The sequence below is a fragment of the Engystomops pustulosus genome, chromosome 5 (genome assembly GCF_040894005.1).
Source record: "Engystomops pustulosus chromosome 5, aEngPut4.maternal, whole genome shotgun sequence".
Classification (NCBI taxonomy): Eukaryota; Metazoa; Chordata; class Amphibia; order Anura; family Leptodactylidae; genus Engystomops; species Engystomops pustulosus.
Genome location: NC_092415.1, coordinates 8,030,182 through 8,057,379, shown reverse-complemented (window position 1 = coordinate 8,057,379; position 27,198 = coordinate 8,030,182). Strand labels below are relative to the sequence as shown.

Sequence of the window (27,198 nt, the reverse complement as noted above, 5' to 3'; positions counted from 1 at the left end):
TGGAGGTTTTAATGCCTCTTTGTGTTCACGTTCACTGACAGCAAGCAGAGACCCTGACCAAAGGAAAGGCCATGCTTGGACAGAGCGGGATAGATGAAATGTGATGGATTATTAGTCTGGCCTCCCCCTCCCCCCACACATTATAAATAGCCGCAGAGCAGGGGGGACCCCGAGCCATGGGAGAGCGCTGGCCTCTCGTCTCCAGCTGCCGAATTACTTATCCCGTCACAGAATAATAGGACGCGGGGCCAAGGAGTCACATTGTGACATTTTCCCAAACGCTGTATTTTTAGCTGCAGACGAGACTGAGAAAATGGCTGATTTTTTGGCAGAAAGATGCAGGAGAGTACAAGCCGGTCTGTGATAGTAAACGAGATAATTTGCAGGCACCTCACCAATGTGTAACCCCCTAGGCACCCACCAGGACCCATGTAAAACCTCCCCCACCCCAGAGACCCATTGGGACCAAGCATAACCCCCTCAGTGACCCATCAGTAACCATGTATAACCCTCTGGGGACCCATCAGGACCAAAGTATTACCCCTCCCCCACCCAGTGACCCAACTGGACTCATGTACAGCCTCCCCAGAGAGCCGTTACGACCCATGTATAAGCCCCTTAAAGACCCATCAGGACCTGAGTATAAGCCCCCAGAGACCAATGTGGACCAGAGTATAACCGCCCCCCCCCCCCCAGAGAGACCCACGAGCTGTGTGCAGGGCATGTGCTTTTACATCAATTGACTGAATAAAAGGAGCTGCAGTATAAAGCATGGAGCATGTGATGACACAAAAGGCTGATGGATTCCAACAGACAATGCAGGAGCCGGTCCCTATACATCATGTACAGATGCAGCTCAGCTACAATCGCTGAATATAGCCATGGACTGCGGGAGCAGAGCTGTAGTGTAAAGCACAGAGAAACCGCCTGAGCCTCTATACTACTCTAGACCGCAGTACATCGCAGCTCTGTCCTGATTAAGCTATAAGGGTGCGTTCACACGTGGCAGTAACGCATGTTTGCGTTAGATTTGCCGGATTACATTGCTGTTCACATTACGTTTACAAAACGCACGTGTTACCGCCACGTGTGACCGTACCCTCAATCAAGAAACCAGATGAAGCCAGGAGGAATTACCAACGGGGATGATGACTATTATAAAACCCAAGACGTGGAAGGTCTCACGAGTGTTTATCTGTGAACCAAGACGACTGTGATAATCGGCAGGAAACAGAACAAGTGAATCTTCAGGCAGATTCCTCCCGAAACCTCACAAGGGTCCTCATTGATGGCTGACAGCGACCCCCCGGACCGAGGGGACAGAGCACAAGACCCGCATTGATCCCAGAGAGAGGAAACTTTTGAACATGGAAGACGAGAGAAGTCACGGGCTCCGCTTCTATCCGATTAGATGGGAACAGGATTTTATTCTGCGAATTTGGCTTTAATGAGATAAAAGAAGGGAACGGAATCTTACAAGACGCCTTCAGCTCTAAGAAATTACATTTACAGACGAAGCCACATCCTCGGCCTGACATCACGTCTACACAATGAGCACCTGGAGATGTAACCTACATGTACCATAGTATATATGTGCAGGCGGGTGCCCCCCTCTACTGACAGGCGCCAGCAGCATCACCCTCCCCCGGTCCAGCAGCAGGTGCCTACTGCGGGACCCCTGAGGAATGGAGTTAGTACATGATCAGTATGGTGGTCACTAAAGCTGAGAGTGGTAACCAGCATATGTATCGATGAGCCACGTGTGATCTACCAATGTCCTTAAGGGGACAAAGTCCGAGCCCTCTGCAGGGTAGGTGAACCCTATGCAGTGACCTTCTTCGGTGGTCAAAAAATCCACAGTTCTCATTGGCAGTCATGGCTGGGAGCAGAGAACCATTTGTTTTGTTATTTTGATATTTTACACCACCTCCTAAAATCCCAGACAACCCCTTTAAGAATAAGCAGGGTCTCCACATCCGCTCATCGCTCACAGTGACATACGGCCGCCATCGGATTTTATAGCTCGTCCTGCTGTAAATATTTAAATCTCCAGCAGCGAGAATGAAAGGCGGGAGAGCGGAGGATAAATCTTTATGTGCGGCGTAGGGACGCCATGTTTACATCTCACGTCCATAGGTGTGAACTGGATGTCTATATATGGATGTACACAGGAGCAGGATGTATAATGGAAGATGTAGAATCCGAGGAAGGACCATCAAGGTCGGCGCAGGATCAACACACCAGGGGGGGGCGCCAAACCCCACGGGCAGCGCCAAATGCCAGCACCAAACGCCACGCCAGGGGCAGCGCCAAACGCCAGCGCCAAACGCCACGCCAGGGGCAGCGCCAAACGCCACCACAATCGCCACGCCAGGGGCAGCGCCAAACGACACAAACTGATCTCCCGATGTGCAGCAAGTGTCTTATATACTTTGCGTTTCAATTCCTTAATTCAAGATCTCTGCTTGCTGTCAATGAATGATTACAGTTGAGGTTTGTACACACCACACAGCTTCCCTATCTGGAGGGTTCCCCTCCTAACATACAGCCTGTACCTCAAGGGGTCTTCTGGCATGTGCTGAATATACATCCAAAAAAGTTGACATTTACTGACTTTTAGGAAAGTAAATAATTGAAACAACGTTTATCAGAAAGTTCTAGAACTTTGCCTTTCATTAGAACAGATTTTGGGGCCCCCATTTTTGTTCAAAACACAAAAGTTTATTGTAAATTTTTACATTTGCTTCTCTTACCTTAGTTGTGCTTTGAGCTCTGTAAACCGCGGCCTCCGGCTGGGGTCGTACGCCCAGCACTTGGTCATAAGGCTATAGAGGGTAGGGGGGCAGTTGGGTGGCATGGGAAGGCGCTCGCCGTTCTCTATTCGGCCAATCACATCATTATTCTTCACGCCCTGGAAAGGCTTCACTCCATACATTAAGATTTCCCACATACACACACCTGGGGAGAGAAGAAATGAGCACAAGCCTGATCAGATCTCATCATCCGCAGAATATTCCCATCATCCGCCACAAATGTCTGATTTGATATTCAAGTTTAATGGACAATCAGAAATCAATACATCAGAAGCACAAATCTATCTCCTGTCCTGACTTTGCAACAATGTATCAGCGCCGGAAAACTGTAGCAGTGAATCTGGCTCACAGAAGATTACATCTGCTGAGTGACACAGTAACAAACCCTCAGCTGTATGGTTTATATTTGCTGACAGCTTGTGGACTTATTACACAAGGCAAAAAAATTGCAGAACTTTACTCTTAGATGTCTCAGGGCATGCTGGGAGTTGTAGTGTCACGGCACGGGGTGAGGCCATGGTTTGCACTCTGCTATGTTGGGTCTAGTGCCAGGAAGTATCTCAGGATTTCTCACACAGAATTGACTTTTTCCATAAAAGGCGACTTGTGTGGAGTCATAAACAAGAGAGGGGTATCCAACCCCCAAGTAACATCTGCTGCTGGCAACGGCCTCCGTTTTGGGGAAATGACTAGAATTTCTGTATTTATAGGGCGATGCTCCATCAATGATCAGACACTGTGCCTGATTCATTTATTATTTGATATTTTCTAAATAAGGAGATTTCCATTCACTGACAGCAACACTGTAAGCATTGAGACTCCATAGGTCTAACCCTTAAAGGGGTTTTACCAAAACGAAAGTTAGGCCCTATCCACGGACCCCTCGTCACTCCATCAGACTAATGGAGCAGACGGCCGCGCATGACCGTTCTGCTCCATTAATCTCTATGGAGCAGACGGAAATTGCCGAGCACGGCGCTCACCGATCTCCGTCAGATCCATAGAGATTAATGGAGCAGAACGCTCATGCGTGGCCGGCTGCTCCATTAGTTCCAACAGACCCCTCAATTTCTCGATCTATGGGGATCTCAGCACTGAGACCCCCACTGATCAGCAGGTTAGGCCCTATCCCGTGGAGTTTAGTTTAGTTTGTGGGAAAACCCCTTTAAAGGGGACCTTAAGATCTATGCAAGTCACATCCCACATGACTCTTCTTCACTGCTGTGACTCCTTAATGCTCATATAAATGCAGTGTTCAGATATAGATTTCTGTGCAATGCAAAATCTGCCAGAATGCAGGAGGAAATAATAATAAAAGGTTCTGGTAGGTTTGTTGGCCAAATCATTTTGCGTTACATCAGGTATAGTACAGCCGCAACAGGCGAAACATTTATCATGCAGTTTCTGCCAGAAATTGAACCAAAAAAAAGTTGGTGCACTCGGTCGGGGCAGTGCATGAAGAACGGGCGCCACAATTCATGAATCTAGCGCCCCCTGCACACTACACAGGTAACTGCACATTGTACACCCTGCACTGTTCTTAGTAAATGAGGACCACGGTCCCTGCTCCTTCCTCACTATGTTCCCTGACCTGAAGGTGATGTCTATAGTGTTACATCACATGAGATCCGGACACTTACCAAACATCCACACGTCACTCGCAGAGGTAAAGCGCCGGAAGTTAATGGACTCTGGAGCCATCCATTTGATGGGTAATTTACCTTTGGAAGCTGAAAAACAGCAAAAACATTAAAAATCATTCTGCAAAACTGGAAATTTAAACAAAATCATAAAAGCGACAAAAAAATAAATAAATAAATTACAAAACAGAAAAATTACAAACAGAAAATACAAAAACAGTCTCATTATTAACCATTTAGGAAATTATTTAGGGATCAGACTTGGCCACTTCCCCATTTTCCAAATCTCTTCTTATAGTCAGCAAACGGAAACCCTTTTCCATGCGGTCAGGATAGCGAGCTGATATTTATCGACAGCAAGCAGAGGTATTGCATAAGGTTCTGTACGTAGGTGTAAACATCGCTCACCTTTATAATATGTACTGTCTTCCATATACCGCGAAAGCCCAAAATCTCCTAACTTGACGCAGTCGGTGGTTGAGACCAACACGTTTCTAGCTGCGATATCCCTGAGGAGGAAAGTAGAATACAGACGTCACGTATACACTGGGTATACATTGTATATAACACAAGGGAAGTCATCACAGAGTGCAGCCCCCCCACAATCTGCAGATTATAGTCACTGCTACAGAGAATGACCCCCCATCTCTCCAGTCATAGGCTGGGGAGGAGCTATCAGAATGGGAACCCTCAAAAAAAAACTAGGATGTAGAAAAGCCACAGCGGAACAATCTGGAGCTCTTACAAAATAAGAGAACACAAGATATCAAGATCTCTGCTTCCTGTTATGAATAGGACATCTAGGAGGACGGAAATCTGTCATGGTGATTCGTAGTGTGAGCCCCCTGTGTGTCCATCACCCCACCAGTGCAGAACTTACTGCCCTGGAGTTAATCACCGATTATCCCCAGTCAATGACTGGAAGCAGAGATGTGGACAATGTGCTACAGAAAGTAAACAGGAACATTATGCGAGATCTCCTTACACAAAACATAAAATGTGCTCCATAAAAACTAAAATATACTTACTAAGGGGAAGGGGCGACTGATAGAGTGATGGAATATCCTTAGGATATTCTAACACTTTATGATGAGTGGGGGTCCTGCCTATAAGACCCCCACCGATCCTGAGAAGCCTATAGTGCATACATGATCATGCAATACAATAAAACTTTATCGATCCCTGATTAAATATTTTTACAGGTGGTTTGTGCATAAGATAACATAACACGAAAAGCATATTGGTTGTGGGGGGGTCGGGGATGAAAGGAGGGGGGGGGGTAAAGATTTCAGCGCTCCTTATTGGTACTTAGCAACTTATTATATTGACTTTGGGATAAAGGAGTTGGGAACCCTCGCAGTCCTGCAGGAAATCAGATGATAGTGATCACTGTTTGTGCTGTTATTGGAATATTATAGAGCACATGGGGGCAACCTTATTCCTGCGAATTTGCACAGTTATCTGTCCTGCCAAATAGTTTCACCAGGCGTCCTGTGAGCCCTCTGTATAATGTTAGATTGTTTTTTGATCACACCTCCCCAGCGGGATTTTGGTGCAGATGTGGAAATATTTAGGTTTCCTGAGTAAGTACAGGCAGTCCTCGGGTTACATACAAGATAGGGTCTGGAGGTTTGTTCTTAAGTTGAATTTGTATGTAAGTCGAAACTGTATATTTTATAATGGAAGTTCTAGACAATATTTTTTCTTTTGCCCCAGTGACAATTGGAGTTTCAAAATTTTTGGTGTAATTGGACCAAGAATTATCAATAAAGCTTCATTACAGACACCTTACAGCTGATCATTGCAGTCTAGGACTATAGTAAAGCATCCAGAGAGCTTCACCAGAGGTCACAGTGGGCAGAGGGGTCCGTCTGTAACTATGGGTTGTCTGTAAGTCGGGTGTCCTTAAGTAGGGGACCGCCTGTATATATGAGACCAAGTTTTCTCCTCTTCCCTGGCAGTTCATGTTGTATTCAACCCAAGCCCCCTCGCATTTACTACAGGCGGTCCCCTACTTAAGGACACCCGACTTACAGACAACCCCTAGTTACAGATGACCCCTCTGCCCACTGTGACCTCTGGTGAAGCTCTCTGGATGCTTTACTATAGTCCCAGACTGCAATGATCAGCTGTAAAGTGTCTGTAATGAAGCTTTATTGATAATTCTTGGTCCAATTACACCAAAAATGTTGAAACTCCAATTGTCACTGGGGCAAAAGAAAAAAAATTGTCTAGAACTTCCATTATAAAATATACAGTTTCGACTTGCATACAAATTCAACTTAAGAACAAACCTCCAGACCCTATCTTGTATGTAACCCGGGGACTGCCTGTACAGGCTTCTGCCCGGTCAGACCTGGTGGAGACTGCGCCCAAATCTAAGGAGACTGAGCCTCTTTGTAGATTCGGGTGCCGACAGGAGGGATTTTGAGATTGGAATCTATATTGTTTTAATAAATTCCCCCCTATGACGACTTTTTCCTTATGTGGGAGGTTTAGAGCGATAGGTCTGAAGTCACTATAATCAGTCTGTCTTTTTGTATTGGACTTACACAAAATAAAGTCCAGAACCTTTTCCCATCTCAGGGTATAAATGGGTCGGCTAGTACCTGGCTTAGTTCGCTTAAATATTCTTATATTAACGGACTGATTTGGCAAGGTCTGTGCAGCGCTGCATAGTCTGTGTGCGCTATATAAATAAAGGAATTATTATTACCCGGGGGGCAGAGTCCGTCAGATAACCTACCTATCTTTGTTAGAATGTTTTTGTATCCATATAGAAGTTACTTATTTTATAAAGCTTTCCAAACTGTTGGGGGAAAAAAAAAAGTCATCTTCACAATGCCCAGCAGAGGTCGCCATTTAGCCGGGATAAATCCTCTGTAGTGATCACTACTAGGAATCTCTTCCGTACATACCAGGAGCGCAGCCAGACGTGATGGGAAGAAGGGGAAAGTTCTCACCTATGTACAAAGCGCTTGCTCTCCAGATAGGCCAGCGCCGTGCTCAGCTGGTAAGCGTATAGGATCAACGACGCCAGGTCCAGGTTGTATTTACGGACTTGTAGGAATGATCGCAGCTGCGGAGGAAAGAGGAGACAAGTTTTACATGGATGTCCGGGAACTAATTGTGCATCCATTTCATCTTCTCCATTCATTATCCCAGAAGATAAGCAGCGCCCCCTACTGACCACCCCCTACAACCACACAGCTGTCACTCGAGTCTAAGGCATCAATTCCTGGAGACAGACACAATGGGGGTCATTTACTAAGGGCCCGATTCGCGTTTTCCCGACGTGTTACCCGAATATTTCCGATTTGCGCCGATTTCCCCTGAATTGCCCCGGGATTTTGGCGCACGCGATCGGATTGTGGCGCATCGGCGCCGGCATGCACGCGACGGAAATCGGGGGGCGTGGCCGAACGAAAACCCGACGTATTCGGAAAAACCGCCGCAATTAAAAACCGAAAAAGTGTCGCTTGGGGAGCGCTTACCTTCACCTGGTCCGAGGTGGTGCATTCCGGCGCGTTGAGATGATTTTCAGCGCAGCAGCGCCACCTGGTGGACGGCGGAGGAACTGCCTTCATGAATCCCGGCCGGACCCGAATCCAGAGCAGAGAACGCGCCGCTGGATCGCGAATGGGCCGGGTAAGTAAATCTGCCCCAATGTGTCACTGATGTAACTGGACATGAATGTAGAAGAACTAATGTTTATCTTTGTAGGGTCAGGACAGGGAAGAAAAGAAACTACAGAAAAATATAGAGGAGCAAATAATTTATAGACAGTAACAGCACAAAACCCAGAATGTCAGTCACCAGAACCAGAGCAACCTCTGTGAAGACACCGAATAGTGAGTGCAGCTCTGGGGTATAATACAGGATGTGACTCAGGATCAGTACAGGATAAGTAATGTCATGTATGTACACAGTGACTGCACCAGCAGCAGAATAGTGAGTGCAGCTCTGGAGTATAATACAGGATGTAACTCAGGATCAGTACAGGATAAGTAATGTCATGTATGTACACAGTGACTGCACCAGCAGCAGAATAGTGAGTGCAGCTCTGGAGTATAATACAGGATGTAACTCAGGATCAGTACAGGATAAGTAATGTCATGTATGTACACAGTGACTGCACCATCAGCAGAATAGTGAGTGCAGCTCTGGGGTATAATACAGGATGTAACTCAGGATCAGTACAGGATAAGTAATGTCATGTATGTACACAGTGACTGCACCAGCAGTAGAATAGTGAGTGCAGCTCTGGGGTATAATACAGGATGTAACTCAGGATCAGTACAGGATAAGTAATGTCATGTTTGTACACAGTGACTGCACCAGCAGCAGAATAGTGAGTGCAGCTCTGGGGTATAATACAGGATGTAACTCAGGATCAGTACAGGATAAGTAATGTCATGTATGTACACAGTGACTGCACCAGCAGCAGAATAGTGAGTGCAGCTCTGGAGTATAATACAGGATGTAACTCAGGATCAGTACAGGATAAGTAATGTCATGTATGTACACAGTGACTGCACCAGCAGCAGAATAGTGAGTGCAGTTCTGGGGTCTAATACAGGATGTAACTCAGGATCAGTACAGGATAAGTAATGTCATGTATGTACACAGTGACTGCACCAGCAGCAGAATAGTGAGTGCAGCTCTGGAGTATAATACAGGATGTAACTCAGGATCAGTATAGGATAAGTAATGTCATGTATGTACACAGTGACTGCACCAGCAGCAGAATAGTGAGTGCAGCTCTGGAGTATAATACAGGATGTAACTCAGGATCAGTACAGGATAAGTAATGTCATATATGTACACAGTGACTGCACCAGCAGCAGAATAGTGAGTGCAGCTCTGGAGTATAGTACAGGATGTAACTCAGGATCAGTACAGGATAAGTAATGTCATGTATGTACACAGTGACTGCACCAGCAGCAGAATAGTGAGTGCAGCCCTGGGGTATAATACAGGATGTAACTCAGGATCAGTACAGGATAAGTAATGTCATGTTTGTACACAGTGACTGCTCCAGCAGCAGAATAGTGAGTGCAGCTCTGGGGTATAATACAGGATGTAACTCAGGATCAGTACAGGATAAGTAATGTCATATATGTACACAGTGACTGCACCAGCAGCAGAATAGTGAGTGCAGCTCTGGAGTATAATACAGGATGTAACTCAGGATCAGTACAGGATAAGTAATGTCATGTATGTACACAGTGACTGCACCAGCAGCAGAATAGTGAGTGCAGCTCTGGGGTCTAATACAGGATGTAACTCAGGATCAGTACAGGATAAGTAATGTCATGTTTGTACACAGTGACTGCTCCAGTAGCAGAATAGTGAGTGCAGCTCTGGAGTATAGTACAGGATGTAACTCAGGATCAGTACAGGATAAGTAATGTCATGTATGTACACAGTGACTGCACCAGCAGCAGAATAGTGAGTGCAGTTCTGGGGTATAATACAGGATGTAACTCAGGATCAGTACAGGATAAGTAATGTCATGTATGTACACAGTGACTGCACCAGCAGCAGAATAGTGAGTGCAGCCCTGGGGTATAATACAGGATGTAACTCAGGATCAGTACAGGATAAGTAATGTCATGTATGTACACAGTGACTGCACCAGCAGCAGAATAGTGAGTGCAGCTCTGGAGTATAATACAGGATGTAACTCAGGATCAGTACAGGATAAGTAATGTCATGTATGTACACAGTGACTGCACCATCAGCAGAATAGTGAGTGCAGCTCTGGGGTATAATACAGGATGTAACTCAGGATCAGTACAGGATAAGTAATGTCATGTATGTACACAGTGACTGCACCAGCAGTAGAATAGTGAGTGCAGCTCTGGGGTATAATACAGGATGTAACTCAGGATCAGTACAGGATAAGTAATGTCATGTTTGTACACAGTGACTGCACCAGCAGCAGAATAGTGAGTGCAGCTCTGGGGTATAATACAGGATGTAACTCAGGATCAGTACAGGATAAGTAATGTCATGTATGTACACAGTGACTGCACCAGCAGCAGAATAGTGAGTGCAGCTCTGGAGTATAATACAGGATGTAACTCAGGATCAGTACAGGATAAGTAATGTCATGTATGTACACAGTGACTGCACCAGCAGCAGAATAGTGAGTGCAGTTCTGGGGTCTAATACAGGATGTAACTCAGGATCAGTACAGGATAAGTAATGTCATGTATGTACACAGTGACTGCACCAGCAGCAGAATAGTGAGTGCAGCTCTGGAGTATAATACAGGATGTAACTCAGGATCAGTATAGGATAAGTAATGTCATGTATGTACACAGTGACTGCACCAGCAGCAGAATAGTGAGTGCAGCTCTGGAGTATAATACAGGATGTAACTCAGGATCAGTACAGGATAAGTAATGTCATATATGTACACAGTGACTGCACCAGCAGCAGAATAGTGAGTGCAGCTCTGGAGTATAGTACAGGATGTAACTCAGGATCAGTACAGGATAAGTAATGTCATGTATGTACACAGTGACTGCACCAGCAGCAGAATAGTGAGTGCAGCCCTGGGGTATAATACAGGATGTAACTCAGGATCAGTACAGGATAAGTAATGTCATGTTTGTACACAGTGACTGCTCCAGCAGCAGAATAGTGAGTGCAGCTCTGGGGTATAATACAGGATGTAACTCAGGATCAGTACAGGATAAGTAATGTCATGTATGTACACAGTGACTGCACCAGCAGCAGAATAGTGAGTGCAGCTCTGGAGTATAATACAGGATGTAACTCAGGATCAGTACAGGATAAGTAATGTCATATATGTACACAGTGACTGCACCAGCAGCAGAATAGTGAGTGCAGCTCTGGAGTATAGTACAGGATGTAACTCAGGATCAGTACAGGATAAGTAATGTCATGTATGTACACAGTGACTGCACCAGCAGCAGAATAGTGAGTGCAGCCCTGGGGTATAATACAGGATGTAACTCAGGATCAGTACAGGATAAGTAATGTCATGTTTGTACACAGTGACTGCTCCAGCAGCAGAATAGTGAGTGCAGCTCTGGGGTATAATACAGGATGTAACTCAGGATCAGTACAGGATAAGTAATGTCATATATGTACACAGTGACTGCACCAGCAGCAGAATAGTGAGTGCAGCTCTGGAGTATAATACAGGATGTAACTCAGGATCAGTACAGGATAAGTAATGTCATGTATGTACACAGTGACTGCACCAGCAGCAGAATAGTGAGTGCAGCTCTGGGGTCTAATACAGGATGTAACTCAGGATCAGTACAGGATAAGTAATGTCATGTTTGTACACAGTGACTGCTCCAGCAGCAGAATAGTGAGTGCAGCTCTGGGGTATAATACAGGATGTAACTCAGGATCAGTACAGGATAAGTAATGTCATGTATGTACACAGTGACTGCACCAGCAGCAGAATAGTGAGTGCAGCTCTGGAGTATAATACAGGATGTAACTCAGGATCAGTATAGGATAAGTAATGTCATGTATGTACACAGTGACTGCACCAGCAGCAGAATAGTGAGTGCAGCTCTGGAGTATAATACAGGATGTAACTCAGGATCAGTACAGGATAAGTAATGTCATATATGTACACAGTGACTGCACCAGCAGCAGAATAGTGAGTGCAGCTCTGGAGTATAATACAGGATGTAACTCAGGATCAGTACAGGATAAGTAATGTCATGTATGTACACAGTGACTGCACCAGCAGCAGAATAGTGAGTGCAGCCCTGGGGTATAATACAGGATGTAACTCAGGATCAGTACAGGATAAGTAATGTCATGTTTGTACACAGTGACTGCTCCAGCAGCAGAATAGTGAGTGCAGCTCTGGGGTATAATACAGGATGTAACTCAGGATCAGTACAGGATAAGTAATGTCATGTATGTACACAGTGACTGCACCAGCAGCAGAATAGTGAGTGCAGCTCTGGAGTATAATACAGGATGTAACTCAGGATCAGTACAGGATAAGTAATGTCATATATGTACACAGTGACTGCACCAGCAGCAGAATAGTGAGTGCAGCTCTGGAGTATAGTACAGGATGTAACTCAGGATCAGTACAGGATAAGTAATGTCATGTATGTACACAGTGACTGCACCAGCAGCAGAATAGTGAGTGCAGCCCTGGGGTATAATACAGGATGTAACTCAGGATCAGTACAGGATAAGTAATGTCATGTTTGTACACAGTGACTGCTCCAGCAGCAGAATAGTGAGTGCAGCTCTGGGGTATAATACAGGATGTAACTCAGGATCAGTACAGGATAAGTAATGTCATATATGTACACAGTGACTGCACCAGCAGCAGAATAGTGAGTGCAGCTCTGGAGTATAATACAGGATGTAACTCAGGATCAGTACAGGATAAGTAATGTCATGTATGTACACAGTGACTGCACCAGCAGCAGAATAGTGAGTGCAGCTCTGGGGTCTAATACAGGATGTAACTCAGGATCAGTACAGGATAAGTAATGTCATGTTTGTACACAGTGACTGCTCCAGCAGCAGAATAGTGAGTGCAGCTCTGGGGTCTAATACAGGATGTAACTCAGGATCAGTACAGGATAAGTAATGTCATGTATGTACACAGTGACTGCACCAGCAGCAGAATAGTGAGTGCAGCTCTGGAGTATAATACAGGATGTAACTCAGGATCAGTATAGGATAAGTAATGTCATGTATGTACACAGTGACTGCACCAGCAGCAGAATAGTGAGTGCAGCTCTGGAGTATAATACAGGATGTAACTCAGGATCAGTACAGGATAAGTAATGTCATATATGTACACAGTGACTGCACCAGCAGCAGAATAGTGAGTGCAGCTCTGGAGTATAATACAGGATGTAACTCAGGATCAGTACAGGATAAGTAATGTCATGTATGTACACAGTGACTGCACCAGCAGCAGAATAGTGAGTGCAGCTCTGGGGTATAATGCAGGATGTAACTCAGGATCAGTACAGGATAAGTAATGTCATGTATATACACAATGACTGCACCAGCAGCAGAATAGTGAGTGCAGCTCTGGAGTATAATACAGGATGTAACTCAGGATCAGTACAGGATAAGTAATGTCATGTATGTACACAGTGACTGCACCAGCAGCAGAATAGTGAGTGCAGCTCTGGGGTATAATACAGGATGTAACTCAGGATCAGTACAGGATAAGTAATGTCATGTATGTACACAGTGACTGCACCAGCAGCAGAATAGTGAGTGCAGCTCTGGAGTATAATACAGGATGTAACTCAGGATCAGTACAGGATAAGTAATGTCATGTATGTACAGAGTGACTGCACCAGCAGCAGAATAGTGAGTGCAGCTCTGGGGTATAACACTGGATGTAACTCAGGATCAGTACAGGATAAGTAATGTCATGTATGTACACAGTGACTGCACCAGCAGCAGAATAGTGAGTGCAGCTCTCAACTCAGTGCAACTCAGTCTGTATCCCAATAGGTTGCCAGGATGTTGGATTTTGTATAAAACGTTCATTATGTACATAAAAGCATTTGCATATATATTGTGTGTGTATGTAATATGGATAAAACAGGTAGGTGTCATACATCTTACGTATAATATAATAAAGCTTTGGACTTATGGGTTTCAGTGAGATCCTTTATGGACCTTTTTTGTGACTTATACTTGTAAATGTGTGGTCCTAGTGTAGAGTTCAGTCCACATCTTTATAGCTAGTATGTAACATGTACAGTGCTGAGTATTACCTCCCCCAGGGTGCACAGCTCCATGATTATCCACACCGGGTTCTCTGTGATCACCCCAATTAACTTTACTATATGCGGATGATCGAACTGGCGCATCGTTACTGCAAAGAGAGACAAGGTTAATTAATAAAACAAAGATACAATGTATCACTACAGGAGACAATAAACCGACCAGTCACAGATCAGTTTGTTACATTCTATCAGCCGCGCGGTTGGTCTAGCTGCAATAATGCATCTTTTTAGTGCAAACATTCAGCATTTTTTGCTACGTTATGGGAAATCTACAGATCACTCTCGTGCTGCTTAAAGATCTCTGCTTGCTGTCAGTAAATGGAAATGGTCATATTGTGATTTCAAGGCTAAAAAACTATATCTCTGTGACATCCTGTGAATCTGTGTCTGCCTATAGGTGAGATATAGTGTATAGACAGTGTAGTAGGTGGATGCCATGCTCCCTGCTATTTTTGGTACATCTCTGCTCTGGATAAAAGAGGGATCGTCACATTTGACAAACCTATTGTGCACCTGACCTGCCCCGGAGCCAAATGAGAGGAATGGGACCTTCCTTCTGATAAGTCGGACCCCCACCAATCAGACAATGTCCCCCCCCCCCCCTTTCAGAGTCCTGTTCTGTCATATTGGGGGTCTCCAGCCCTGTAAGACCTGACACATCCACATTATACAGATATAAAACAGTGGATTTGTGCCTGTGTGACATCGGGGGGCGGCGGGATAATCCTCCACTTCTCAAGACGTAAGCCGCCGTCTCCGTAGACGCTCCGGACGCTCAATTAGTTCTTATTAATCGCTTTTTAATTCCATTTGCCGGGAGGATGTTCAGTCCCAGCAGGATGATGGGGGTTTTGTCACTAAGCTACGGGTAAAAGATAGTAAATACGTCTCCACCTGTCTCTACAAAGCCGACACACGTCTGCGGCGTGGAGTCCGGGTGACAGCAAATTATAATCCCCAGTGACTGCTAATCCCTTAATACAGGAGGCTGTGAACTAACCGGATAGGAACTTCACTAGAATATCTACTGCTCCCTGTTATCAGCTGGTTCAGCCTGGGGGAGGGCGACTGTAGGATCATATACATTAAACAAAAAAAAACACAAAAACCACAAAAAAAAATATAACAATCAAAGGACATCTACCACTAAGAATGAATGACTGTATGCAAGTCAACACCTATAGAGCCCCTCAGGCTCATTTGCATACAGTTCTTCATCCTGGCGGAAGTTGTCCTTTAAATCTGAGAAATACACATAAAGGATCTGATGTTCCCATGACATTAGTGTCCCCCTCCTATGGACGGTCCTGTGTAAGACAACTGGCCGGAGCAGGAGTCAGGTCACCACTAGAGGTTACGGAGACTGAGGTTTCCATAGCTCGTATTTACCCCTGTGTGAGATAAAGGGGTTGTCTGTCCCCCAGGCAGACAATGGGGGTGAAGCATGGGGTGCAGTGATTTTGGGCCCACAGATCATGTGAATTGGCTTTGAATATACAGAATCAGGAGGGAACTTACAGGCCTCTTGTAAGAACTTCTCCCTCACGCTGTCCGATGTGCAGTTCTTACACGTTTTGATAGCGACGGCCATGGCTGGATTCTCCTGTGGAGGGAAAACAGGTCTGTAAGTGCGATGCGAATGGCTAGAGGATAAAGGAAACTGTCAGCAGGTGTGACCCTGCAGAATGGGCGGCGTGTCCTCACACTGCTGTGCTCTGTGCAGCCAGTGTTCGATATTGTCCCTAGAGACCTGTGCAATCAGACATTTGTGTATGTTGTTAGTAGCAGCAGGACTGTGATATAGGTTTCCAGGATTGTAGCTTCTCCAAGTGCATTGGGGGTGTGTCCTCACACTGCGGTGTTGTTGAGTTAAGAGAAAAGCAGTGTGAGGGCTTGCCCCTCTTTAGGATCATACAGAACTTACCGGGCTCATGTAGACCCCCTGGTGGACATCTCCAAACTGTCCTTCCCCTATGCACCGGCCCAGCTCAATTCGGTCCCTCTGGATCTCGTAGTCGCCCGCTGGTGAAGAAATTGACAACAAAGTTAAGAGGCGCTGCATCAGCTGATCCCAACACAGCACACACGCCAGGAGCATATACAACATACACCAGGCAACAATTGAAGGGCTACTCTAGTTTTATGCAAATAAAGACCCTGCAACACTCTGAATTCTAATCATTTACAAGATCTCTGCTTGCTGTCAGTGATTGCAAACATTCACAATCTATATAGGGCTCGGACCAAAGCTGCACGGTCACGGTAGATTGTCATTATGACCTTTTATAATTCTCTACAAAGTTACAGAGTTCATAAGTCTTAACCATTGACAGCAAGCAGAAAAGAAACAATAGAAAGCTGCAGAGATGCACAACAACTGGAAATAGCTTGAAAAGGAACCTGTCAGCAGGTGTGATCACAAGACTGCAGCCAGTGTTATGTACTGTCCCTGGAGAGGTGTTAGTCAGACCACTTTGTATGTTGTTAGTAGCAGCAGGACTGTGATATATGGATTCATATTCAAGGATTTTCTTCTCCAAGTGCACTGGGAGTGAGCTGTGTCCTCACACTGCTGTGCTCTGTGCTCTCTACATTCATAGTATATAAGGTTGGAAAAAGAGAGGTCCATCAAGTCCAACCCACAAGACAAACCGGGATCCCCTAAAAATGAGACGCAACACAAAGTGCGTGCATAATTAGCAGCCCGGAGCGACGGACATCTCGTCCCTGTGCTCTGGCCTGCTTTTTGTAAGTCTTGTTTTTAGGCGATTACGGCGTGTCAGGATAAAAGAAGCCTAGCACCGGGATCGGGATGAAGAGGAGAACAGGTGAGTATCTGTAGTGTTTTTAACTTTTTTTTCAAATGGTAGATTTCCTTTAAGGGTCTGGAAAAGAAAGTAGTTAAATTTCCCTACTGGATCCTTGCACAGAGCTGACAATCTAATCCCACCGCATTACAATATGCAGAATGAAATGTGTTGTTTACCAATAACCAAAATACAACTTTTTCTTTAGCCACCAATAGGGGGAGCCTAAGCTACAAACAGATTTATAATGGCAAATGGACAGTATTGCCTGGAGCTCCCCCTAGTGGTGGCTTCAGGCAGAAAGACTTCTCTAACTGCTTCTATGGAGAGGATTTAGAGCTCTACATAATAATAAAAAATAAAATGACACCAAATTTGATATTATGTAACACATGATGCAATACAAGAGCAACACACAACACGCCAGCGCACACTGCACGCCCAGAGCCGTTACCTTCATCTAATCCATAGCTTTCTGAATGGCATTTAGAGAGGGAACAGAAAACAATCAACCTTAACACAATGAACAGAACACAGGATACACAAGACACTACCCAAGCTGCAACGGATTACATGTTATGGTCTAGTCCAGGACTCTGCAAATCCAGCGGCTGTGAACCTACAAATCCCACAGCCTTTCTTAGCCAAGTGGATGGAGCATGCTGGGAGTTGTAGTTACACAACAATGTAAGCTGTGGAGTTGACTGACCCCTGCTCTAGTCTCAACCAGAGCTGCATTCAGAACTCTGATGGCTTCTTATACCCACAATGCAACATGCCAAGACATTTTCTAGATGTAGTCTGTTAGGTTGCATGTTGGACAGCTGAGGGCAAGTCAGAATAGTGAACGCAGCTCTGGAGGTGATTGGAGGACATGCAATTCAACACAACATTAATACACAAGAAACTTATTCCATTGTTATAAAAAAAAAAAATTATAAAACGCTGTTACAAGGAGCCTCTGGTGTTATGTTATCAAAGCTTTATCATCCCATAAGGAAAGCACCGGCTTTTCATTATTTCAAGTCTCTGATTGCAGTCAGTGAATGGAAACAAGAGAACGTTACCTATACTGGGACACTGTACTGCAACCTCAGCTGTGCAAAAGTAGACCGCAGAGAAGCTATACCCCACAACCCCACACAAGACAGAGCCTTGCTTCTGGCTCCACCTGCTATATAGGATCCGGCACCCAGGTGTGAATACCGACCAATCACATAATAGAAACCTGATCGATGAAATCTGGATGTTTTATTATTGAGTAGTGTTTCATTACTTCTGATGGTTCATGAGGTTGTAAGTTTCTATTCTCGGATGATGGAAAAACATGCCCTTGATACATGAGGGGGGGGGGGCAGGGGTATATCAAGTGGACGAGCATCATATTTTGGGCCAGGGCTACATGGTGACATGACATTTGTACAAAGAGCTGTGATGCAAATATAAAGTTTTAAAAAAAAAAAAATTAAAAATCCATCAGAACTTGCAACCAACGTGACATTACGCTGTGGTAACTTGTGAGTTGCAACACTAATGCATTAAAGTGGTTGTCCGGGGGAAACACGTGGCTCCTTTCTTCCAAATGGCGCCATTTTTGGGAGGGAGTAGCCATATTTTGTTAACCTCTGGACAACCCCTTTAAAGATTCACAGCAGGGGGCTGGGCTACTTTTGAATGCTTTTGGTGTCGTAGTCGAGGTCCCCCATATAGCCCCATCCTAGTAACCAAGCGATAACAATCAGCAACATACATCCCTAATATACAAATAAAGGGTTATATCAACCAATCAAGTGAGGTCCCAATGTCACTAATGGATGAAGCAGAAGGACGAGCATGAGTCAGCTGTAAGGGAGTCCTGGGGATAGGGGGTAACTTCTAGAATTTGGCCATGTTCAAGTTCATACCTATACTTTGCTGCTCATGTTTTATAACCTTTGTTTAAAGGAAATCTACCATTTATTTTTATGCATTGTGAACCAAATATACCTTGAGAATGCTGTAGCGACAGTGATGCAGAAACTTATCTTGTTTAATCCCTGAAACGAAGTGGTTTTGCTCAAAAAAACTATTATAAAATTTAGGACCTTGGGAAAGCTGGGTGCTGCTGGCTGCCTACATAAACACATCGCACAGAGCTTCCTGAACTGTCCAGACAGGACTAATTAACCTGAGCTGGATGACTCGTACACATCAGCTGGGGGATGGTGCAGCGATTGATTACTTCTGCCTGTCAGGGACAACACAGTGATTACATAATTCCCTGGAGCAGCACATAATTAGGGGAGAGGCTCCGGGGCAGCCACAGGAACGCCAGAGCCTCATTATCATTATTTTAGAATTGTTGTTTCAGCAAAACCACTCAGTTCAGGGATTAAACAAGATATGTTTCTGCATCAGTGTCGCTACAGCAGTCTCAAGGTATGTTTGCTTCATAATGCATCAAATCAAATGGTAGATTTCCTTTAAGCCGATTGATTCAAGGATCACTTTCCTCCCAAACCCCTCCGCCTACTATACCAGGGAGATATTTATAATGGAGACTATGGTGGACAATTAAATACACTTTAATTCAAGTTCTTCAGTTGCAAACACAACTCCCAGCATGTCCTGGTGCCAGGGTACGCTGGGAGTTGTAGTACCAGAGGTTCCCATCCTAGGCCCCTGTTGTGGGGCTGCACTTACTGGAAGGCATGGTGTACGTATCTTCTTCATCTATAATCTCTGCATAGTCATCCGTTTCTGCAAAAATAAAAATATGCAACAATATTAACATAAAAAACCCTAAAATGTAGTCATTTAAAAATAAAATCACCAGATTATAAATCCCCAAAGACAGTAGATTCCTACATTATTCATATACCGGATACAAATACACCACGGATGTGATTAATGATTAATTAGCAGTAATTATGTAGTATATTGAAGGCGCTCTAGTCACATCCAGAGCTGCACCCAAAGTGTGTTGGTTTCCCTCTTCACATGAAACTGCTCTTTTCGTGCATTGTTCACAGCCCGGCGCACTACAAAGCCCACAATGCAACGCAGCAATGCATGTGCGCAGAACGAGGTCAGGCAAACGGAACGGATACAATGTAACGTAATGAGAAGGTTAGAGATCAAGCAAGAACTGTAAAACGCAGCTTTGGATGTGACTGGAGTAGATGACAATATAAGAAGAGTAATATTGTTATAAGAAGATTATAGCCTTGGAGTCTTGGCATAAGAGTGGGATAGTGGGTAGGGGGTCCGGCTACGATGGGGCAGCGCCAGCACCCGGTGCTAGTCATACCCCAGGCAGGGTATTAACCCTTCGTGCAATAAGCACAGTCCGGTACTCTATGAGGGGTGATGCAGATGGTGTGCAGTGTTTGTGCCAGTGTGTCAGGGCTGGTGAACAGCAGACAGGACAGATACAATTATTAATAAGACAAATGAAGGAAGAAGGAGAAATGATGAAAGCGCAGGTATTACCGTCCCCACTAAACTCCTCTGCGGGTCCAGGATGCATGCAAGAAAAGAGCGAGAGAAGCGTGAGCAAAAACAATGCACATTCAACCGCGTGTACAAAGCATCATGTAGGTTATCAGGTCCAAACACAACCAGCGCCATCACAGGTCAGAACCACATACTCCGGGATTAGGGATTATGTTTAAAGGGATATTCCAGAATCTGAATGGTGATCCAAACCATAGGAAAGATGGTCGCTATCCGGTCAAGAGAACACCGCAGGTCTGCTGACAGAGTGACATCATCTCCAGGCATTAAAGGGAACCTGTCACCAGCTTTTACCCCACTACCATCCCCCTCAGGAAGAGTAAGACATGTCCTGTCTAGAAATCCCTCTTATTTACCGGTAAAAATCTCCCCCAAAGTAAGGTAAAAATGACTCTTCTCATCCCATATTTACAAAAGTTGAGTCAAGTTTAGTGCTTGCAGGGGGAGAGTCAATTCAGGAGCCCCTATCTTCTGTTCTATAGCACCCGGTAACATGCTGCTGGTGTCATATTAAAGATAAGAATCTCCTCATTTAGATCACTTGAGACCTGTGGTTCAGTGAGCTACAGAACTGGACATTCAGGCAGTTAGAATAGGAGGGAACTGGATCTTTATCTGCAGCCAGCATTTCCAATAATAATAATAATAATAATAATAATCTTAATAATATTTATACAGCACCTTCATATTCCGTAGCTTTACAAATCAAAGGGGATAGATACACATCATATTACATATTACAGTCTGTGACTATGAGGGGGTGACACAAGAGATTACAGTCTATGAGGATGAGGAGGTGACACAAGAGCTTACAGTCTATGAGGATGAGAGGGTGACACAAGAGCTTACAGTCTGTGAGGATGAGGGGTGACACAAGAGCTTACAGTCTATGAGGATGAGGGGGTGACACAAGAGCTTACAGTCTATGAGGATGTGACACAAGAGCTTACAGTCTATGAGGATGAGGGGGTGACACAAGAGATTACAGTCTATGAGGATGAGGAGGTGACACAAGAGCTTACAGTCTATGAGGATGAGGGGGGTGACACAAGAGCTTACAGTCTATGAGGATGAGGGGTGACACAAGAGCTTACAGTCTATGAGGATGAGGGGGTGACACAAGAGCTTACAGTCTATGAGGATGAGGGGGTGACACAAGAGCTTACAGTCTATGAGGATGAGGAGGTGACACAAGAGCTTACAGTCTATGAGGATGAGGGGGTGACACAAGAGCTTACAGTCTATGAGGATGAGGGGGTGACACAAGAGCTTACAGTCTACGAGGATGAGGGGGTGACACAAGAGCTTACAGTCTATGAGGATGAGGGGGGTGACACAAGAGCTTACAGTCTATGAGGATGAGGGGGTGACACAAGAGCTTACAGTCTATGAGGATGAGGGGGTGACACAAGAGCTTACAGTCTATGAGGATGAGGGGGTGACACAGGAGCTTACAGTATATGAGGAAGAGGGGGTGACACAAGAGCTTACAGTCTACGAGGATGAGGGGGTGACACAAGAGCTTACAGTCTACGAGGATGAGGGGGTGACACAAGAGCTTACAGTCTATGAGGATGAGGGGGTGACACAAGGGGTATATAGCTTGTATAATGGTCCAGACATTCTTTAGGTCTTTAGCTGCCTGTATCTCTGGTTCTGCAGATTACAAAACCATAAGCCTGATGTCATCTGAAAGATGAGATCTTTATCTTTAATATGTCACCAGCAGCATTCTAGGTAATAAAGAACAGAAGACAGGGGGCTTCTTAAGATACACTCCCCCTGCAACCACTAAACTTGACTTATATCTCATTTACAAATGGGGTGAGTAGAGTCAAATTTGCTTAATGTTGGAGGAGATGGTTTATAGGTAAATTTGGGATATTTCACATAGAGGAGGGAATTCTAGAAAGGACACTTCATACCCTTCATTCTGGACATCTAATAGGGTCAAACCTGCTGCCAGGTTGTCTTTAAGGCTGAGCTTCAATACCAAAACCAGGCACTATACAGAGCGTGGCACTGTGCTTAATGAGCTTTATAGTTTCCCCATGCAGCTGATGGTGGGGATGCTGGGAGCTGGAGCAATCTAATTTTGATCTCTTATCCCAGGAAGAGGTATCCAATCCAAATCCTGGAGCGCCCCTTTAACCCTTTACTGTGTCATCCCAGTATTTGCTGCAGCAATAGCCTTCACCCACGTCTACTGCTCATGAACCAAATGCCGGAAGTACAGTGCAGACTGACACATAGGTAACAGGATTACTGCACATACCACGCAGGAACTCGGGCGAGCTGGGTGATAGACCCTTAAGTTTCTGAGATCTCACATTTGAGCACTAGTCCGCACCAGTATGTGAAAGTACGGACCAGCTGCAGCGGCCGACGTGTGAAAATCTCAGGTCTGTGAGATACAGATGAACAGCCCTATGAATGCAGCCTGCAGTGTAAAGCATGGGGGAGCTCATCCCAGTCACCAGGGACTGGACACCTAACAGTCACTATCATGTGTATATAGCAACCTGCAGAAAACCCTCCATGCTTTACACTGCAGCCTGAAATTACCTGGTTAGAAGAGAAACAAGGATCACATTAACAGGTCAACTAAAATATCAAAACTAAACATTCCTTAGTATAACAAGTTGAAACAAGTCAAGAAACATTAATTTTCAGCAAAATCCTAAAAACCGCCGATCTCAGGAGGAGGGGCTTAAACCCAATGATGAGAAGGTAGATGAGCCAATCACAGAAGGCTTTAGGTAGTGGCCTCTGTAGGAGAAACCTGGTATTACATGACCCAAATAAATTAACAATAACAATAAGGAACGTTTAAGGGTTATCCGATGCAATCGTGTCCCTTATTATGGTCAGAATAGGACTTCTGTAAGGGGGATAAGAACTAGTTTTAAAGTCTAGTGTCTAATAAGCGCTACAATTATGTAAATTATTACAGTAATTGGCGGTTTAGAAATATTTAGGGAAGCAATTAAGAAAGTACATTATTTTCCTGCAGGAAAGGGTGCCTGGTCAGTGTACACCCCGGACCAGATCCTGTAACATAAAGCCACCCCATACACCATCATGGGGTCACTAGATATTCCATACAGCAGCAAAGGACAATATCCCAATGCAGTGACATGATACAAATTTACATGCCATCTGCCACCACTAGGGGGAGCTCAACCTTAACACACACACTAAGCTCCATCATTGACCACAGATACCCTGAGCCGTAGACGGAGGCAGCTAATCAGAATTAGTAACCACGATATTAGCTTTAGGTTGTCTTCACTCCTGCGCACAGAACCACGCGCATGCAGCTGTCGTGCAGGATGACAGCAGGGCTAAGGGTTAGTGGACAACCAGAAGCCGTGCAAGTACCCTTCTGTGGAGACTCATGGGAGCAGAGGATGAATGGAAGGAAACACTTGGCTTTGTGGGATCTGGTCGGAAGGGGCGAGGAACCTTCACGTCAGACGGGAGAGAAAAGAGATGAGGTGCAGAGCGTTAGATGGAGATCCTACAACAACAGGAACCTCTGCAAAGCACACACTGTATAACTGCACAGGAATGATAGGAGTTGTACTATAATACTGCCCCCTATGTACAAGAATATAACTACTATAATACTGCCCCCTATGTACAAGAATATAACTGCTATAATACTGCCCCCTATGTACAAGAATATAACTGCTATAATACTGCCCCCTATGTACAAGAATATAACTACTATAATACTGCCCCCTATGTACAAGAATATAACTCCTATAATACTGCCCCCTATGTACAAGAATATAACTCCTATAATACTGCCCCCTATGTACAAGAATATAACTCCTATAATACTGCCCCCTATGTACAGGAATATAACTACTATAATACTGCCCCCTATGTACAAGAATATAACTACTATAATACTGCCCCCTATGTACAGGAATATAACTACTATAATACTGCCCCCTATGTACAAGAATATAACTACTATAATACTGCCCCCTATGTACAAGAATATAACTACTATAATACTGCCCCTATGTACAAGAATATAACTACTATAATACTGCCCCCTATGTACAGGAATATAACTACTATAATACTGCCCCCTATGTACAAGAATATAACTACTATAATACTGCCCTCTATGTACAGGAATATAACTACTATAATACTGCCCTCTATGTACAAGAATATAACTACTATAATACTGCCCCCTATGTACAAGAATATAACTACTATAATACTGCCCCCTACGTACAGGAATATAACTACTATAATACTGCCCCCTATGTACAAGAATATAACTACTATAATACTACCCCCTATGAACAGGAATATAACTACTATAATACTGCCCCCTATGTACAGGAATATAACTACTATAATACTGCCCCCTATGTACAAGAATATAACTACTATAATACTGCCCCTATGTACAGGAATATAACTACTATAATACTGCCCTCTATGTACAGGAATATAACTACTATAATACTGCCCCCTATGTACAGGAATATAACTACTATAATACTGCCCCCTATGTATAAGAATATAACTACTATAATACTGCCCCCTACATACAGGAATATAACTACTATAATACTGCCCCCTATGTACAAGAATATAACTACTATAATACTGCCCCCTATGTACAAGAATATAACTACTATAATACTGCCCCCTATGTACAGGAATATAACTACTATAATACTGCCCCCTATGTACAGGAATATAACTACTATAATACTGCCCCCTATGTACAGGAATATAACTACTATAATACTGCCACTATGTACTATGTCATCTACACCAAGTGAGTAAGAGAATTTGGGAAATATGACGGGATTGCCCTTTGTGGGATGAGTCAGTTTATATCTGTTGCATTTTCTTTTTCTTGGTTTTCATCAGAGGTTTTCTTGTCTTTTCAGTATGAGATAATTTGGGGTTACGCAGAGTAAGTTCTGTAGGGGACAAGGGGTTTCCCTGAGACCAGAATAGAATAGTGGGGGAACAATGGACGCCCGTGGGTGGAGAGTTACGCATGGGATTGGAATGTATCATAGTGATAAGTTTTGCTGTCTATGTCATATCCGCACATCAAGAATGGTAGAGATGACAGAAGATTCCCACTCGGATGAGGAAGAGGGGCTGGGGGGTGTCCACAGATTCCAGATATCAATCAGCCCAAGAAGTATAGATGCAGGAACCCAATAATACCGATCAGTCTTGCACAGTATAAGGTGCACATCTTGTTTTATAACACTGCAGTGTAATATCCTCAGGGTAGTAAAGCGATCGGCGTCCCACGTATATACAATAAAAACATGTGCAAATAGTCTAGAATAAAGTTCCATACCGTTCTATGTATACAGCTCCCATGAAAACCTCACAGTGTAATAGTCACCGCCAGCAATTATACTTGGTGAAGTCCGATTTGGTTGAGGCCGCGGTTTTCAGATAAAGTTGTTCACATCACGCACAGCAGGTATACATGACTGAACGTCTGAGCCGCATTACTTCACAGCAAGCAAAGCTTGAACAGACATGTAGGTGCGAGTGGGTGTGGGGAAAAGCCAAGGCCAAAACCGAGAGTGAAAACAAACAAGCTTGGAACCTGTAGCTCCATTAGCAAAAAGCACTCTCTGAGCTCTGAACCTGCAAGATCACAAGCAATGAACCTGCAGTGCCACAAAATGAGAACCCTCCGTGAGCTCTGAACCTTCAGGATCGCTGGCATGGACTACCCACTGAGCTCTGAACCTGCAACATCACAAGCAATGTACTTGCAGTGACCCAAGATGAGAACCCTCACTGAGCTCTGAAACTTCCCACTGAGCTCTGAATCAACAGTAACCCAAGCAAAGAACCCTCCCGAATTTCTGAACATGCAAGATTGCAAACACAGAATATCCAATGATAACTGAACATGGATTTCCACAAGAAAAGAACCTTCCCTGAGCTCTGATCCTGCAGCTCCACGAGCAGAGAACCCTTTGTGTGCACTGAATATACCCAATTGCAGACAGGGAACACCCACTGAGCTCTGAACCTACAGTAACCCAAGCAAAGAACCCTCCCCAAAGTTCTGAACATGCAAAATTGCAGACATAGAATACCCAATGATAAGTAAACCTGCTTTTCCACAAGCAGAGAACCATCTCTGCAGGATTGCAGACAGTGAATACCAACTGAGCTCTGAACCTGAGGCTCCACAAGCAGAGAATACTCAAATTTTAAATGTTTAGTTCCATAAGCAGGCAACTTTAAATGAGCTTTGAACCTTTAACTACACAAGCAGGCAAAACAATTTAGCCCACAAGAAGTCAACATCTACTGAACTCTGAAAATGCATCTCCACAAGCAGGAACACTCTGTGAGCTTAATCTTGCATCTTCACAGGAAGGGAGCACCTACAAAAAGTTTGTTTGTGTGTTGCACTGATACAATTAGCAAGCAGCCATGGTTACCTAATCACACTATTAGGAGGGCATCTAGAAAAGTTCTGCCTCCATTAATTGTAAAAGTTGAACCGACTTGATGAGTGACTTCTGCAAAAGGTAAAATGTACTCGCTCCATGAGAGTCACACATCACACTGAACAGCAGGGGGTGACAGTGATTCGGGACACAGAAGCAAACTCCAACTATTAAAATAAAATCATAAATAATAA

At 44.4% G+C, this 27,198-nt stretch overlaps 1 protein-coding gene across 22 annotated transcripts in view; it reads right to left on the bottom strand.

Moving 5' to 3' along the window:
• The window catches only part of PTK2 (protein tyrosine kinase 2), a 154,625-nt gene that overhangs the window by 30,888 nt on the left and 96,539 nt on the right, over positions 1–27,198 (bottom strand). For 11 of the 22 annotated variants that reach the window (XM_072151115.1, XM_072151113.1, XM_072151114.1 and 8 more), the window contains 10 exons: positions 20,508–20,525; positions 19,719–19,775; positions 17,491–17,511; positions 16,154–16,251; positions 15,748–15,832; positions 14,218–14,318; positions 7,417–7,532; positions 4,862–4,962; positions 4,454–4,543; positions 2,754–2,958 (listed from right to left, as the gene is read on the bottom strand). In XM_072151115.1, coding sequence (XP_072007216.1) covers positions 2,754–2,958; positions 4,454–4,543; positions 4,862–4,962; positions 7,417–7,532; positions 14,218–14,318; positions 15,748–15,832; positions 16,154–16,251; positions 17,491–17,511; positions 19,719–19,775; positions 20,508–20,525 — 892 coding nt within the window. The remainder of the gene's footprint in view (positions 1–2,753; positions 2,959–4,453; positions 4,544–4,861; positions 4,963–7,416; positions 7,533–14,217; positions 14,319–15,747; positions 15,833–16,153; positions 16,252–17,490; positions 17,512–19,718; positions 19,776–20,507; positions 20,526–27,198) is intronic. The other 11 variants (XM_072151110.1, XM_072151119.1, XM_072151127.1 and 8 more) reach the window with 3 other exon arrangements.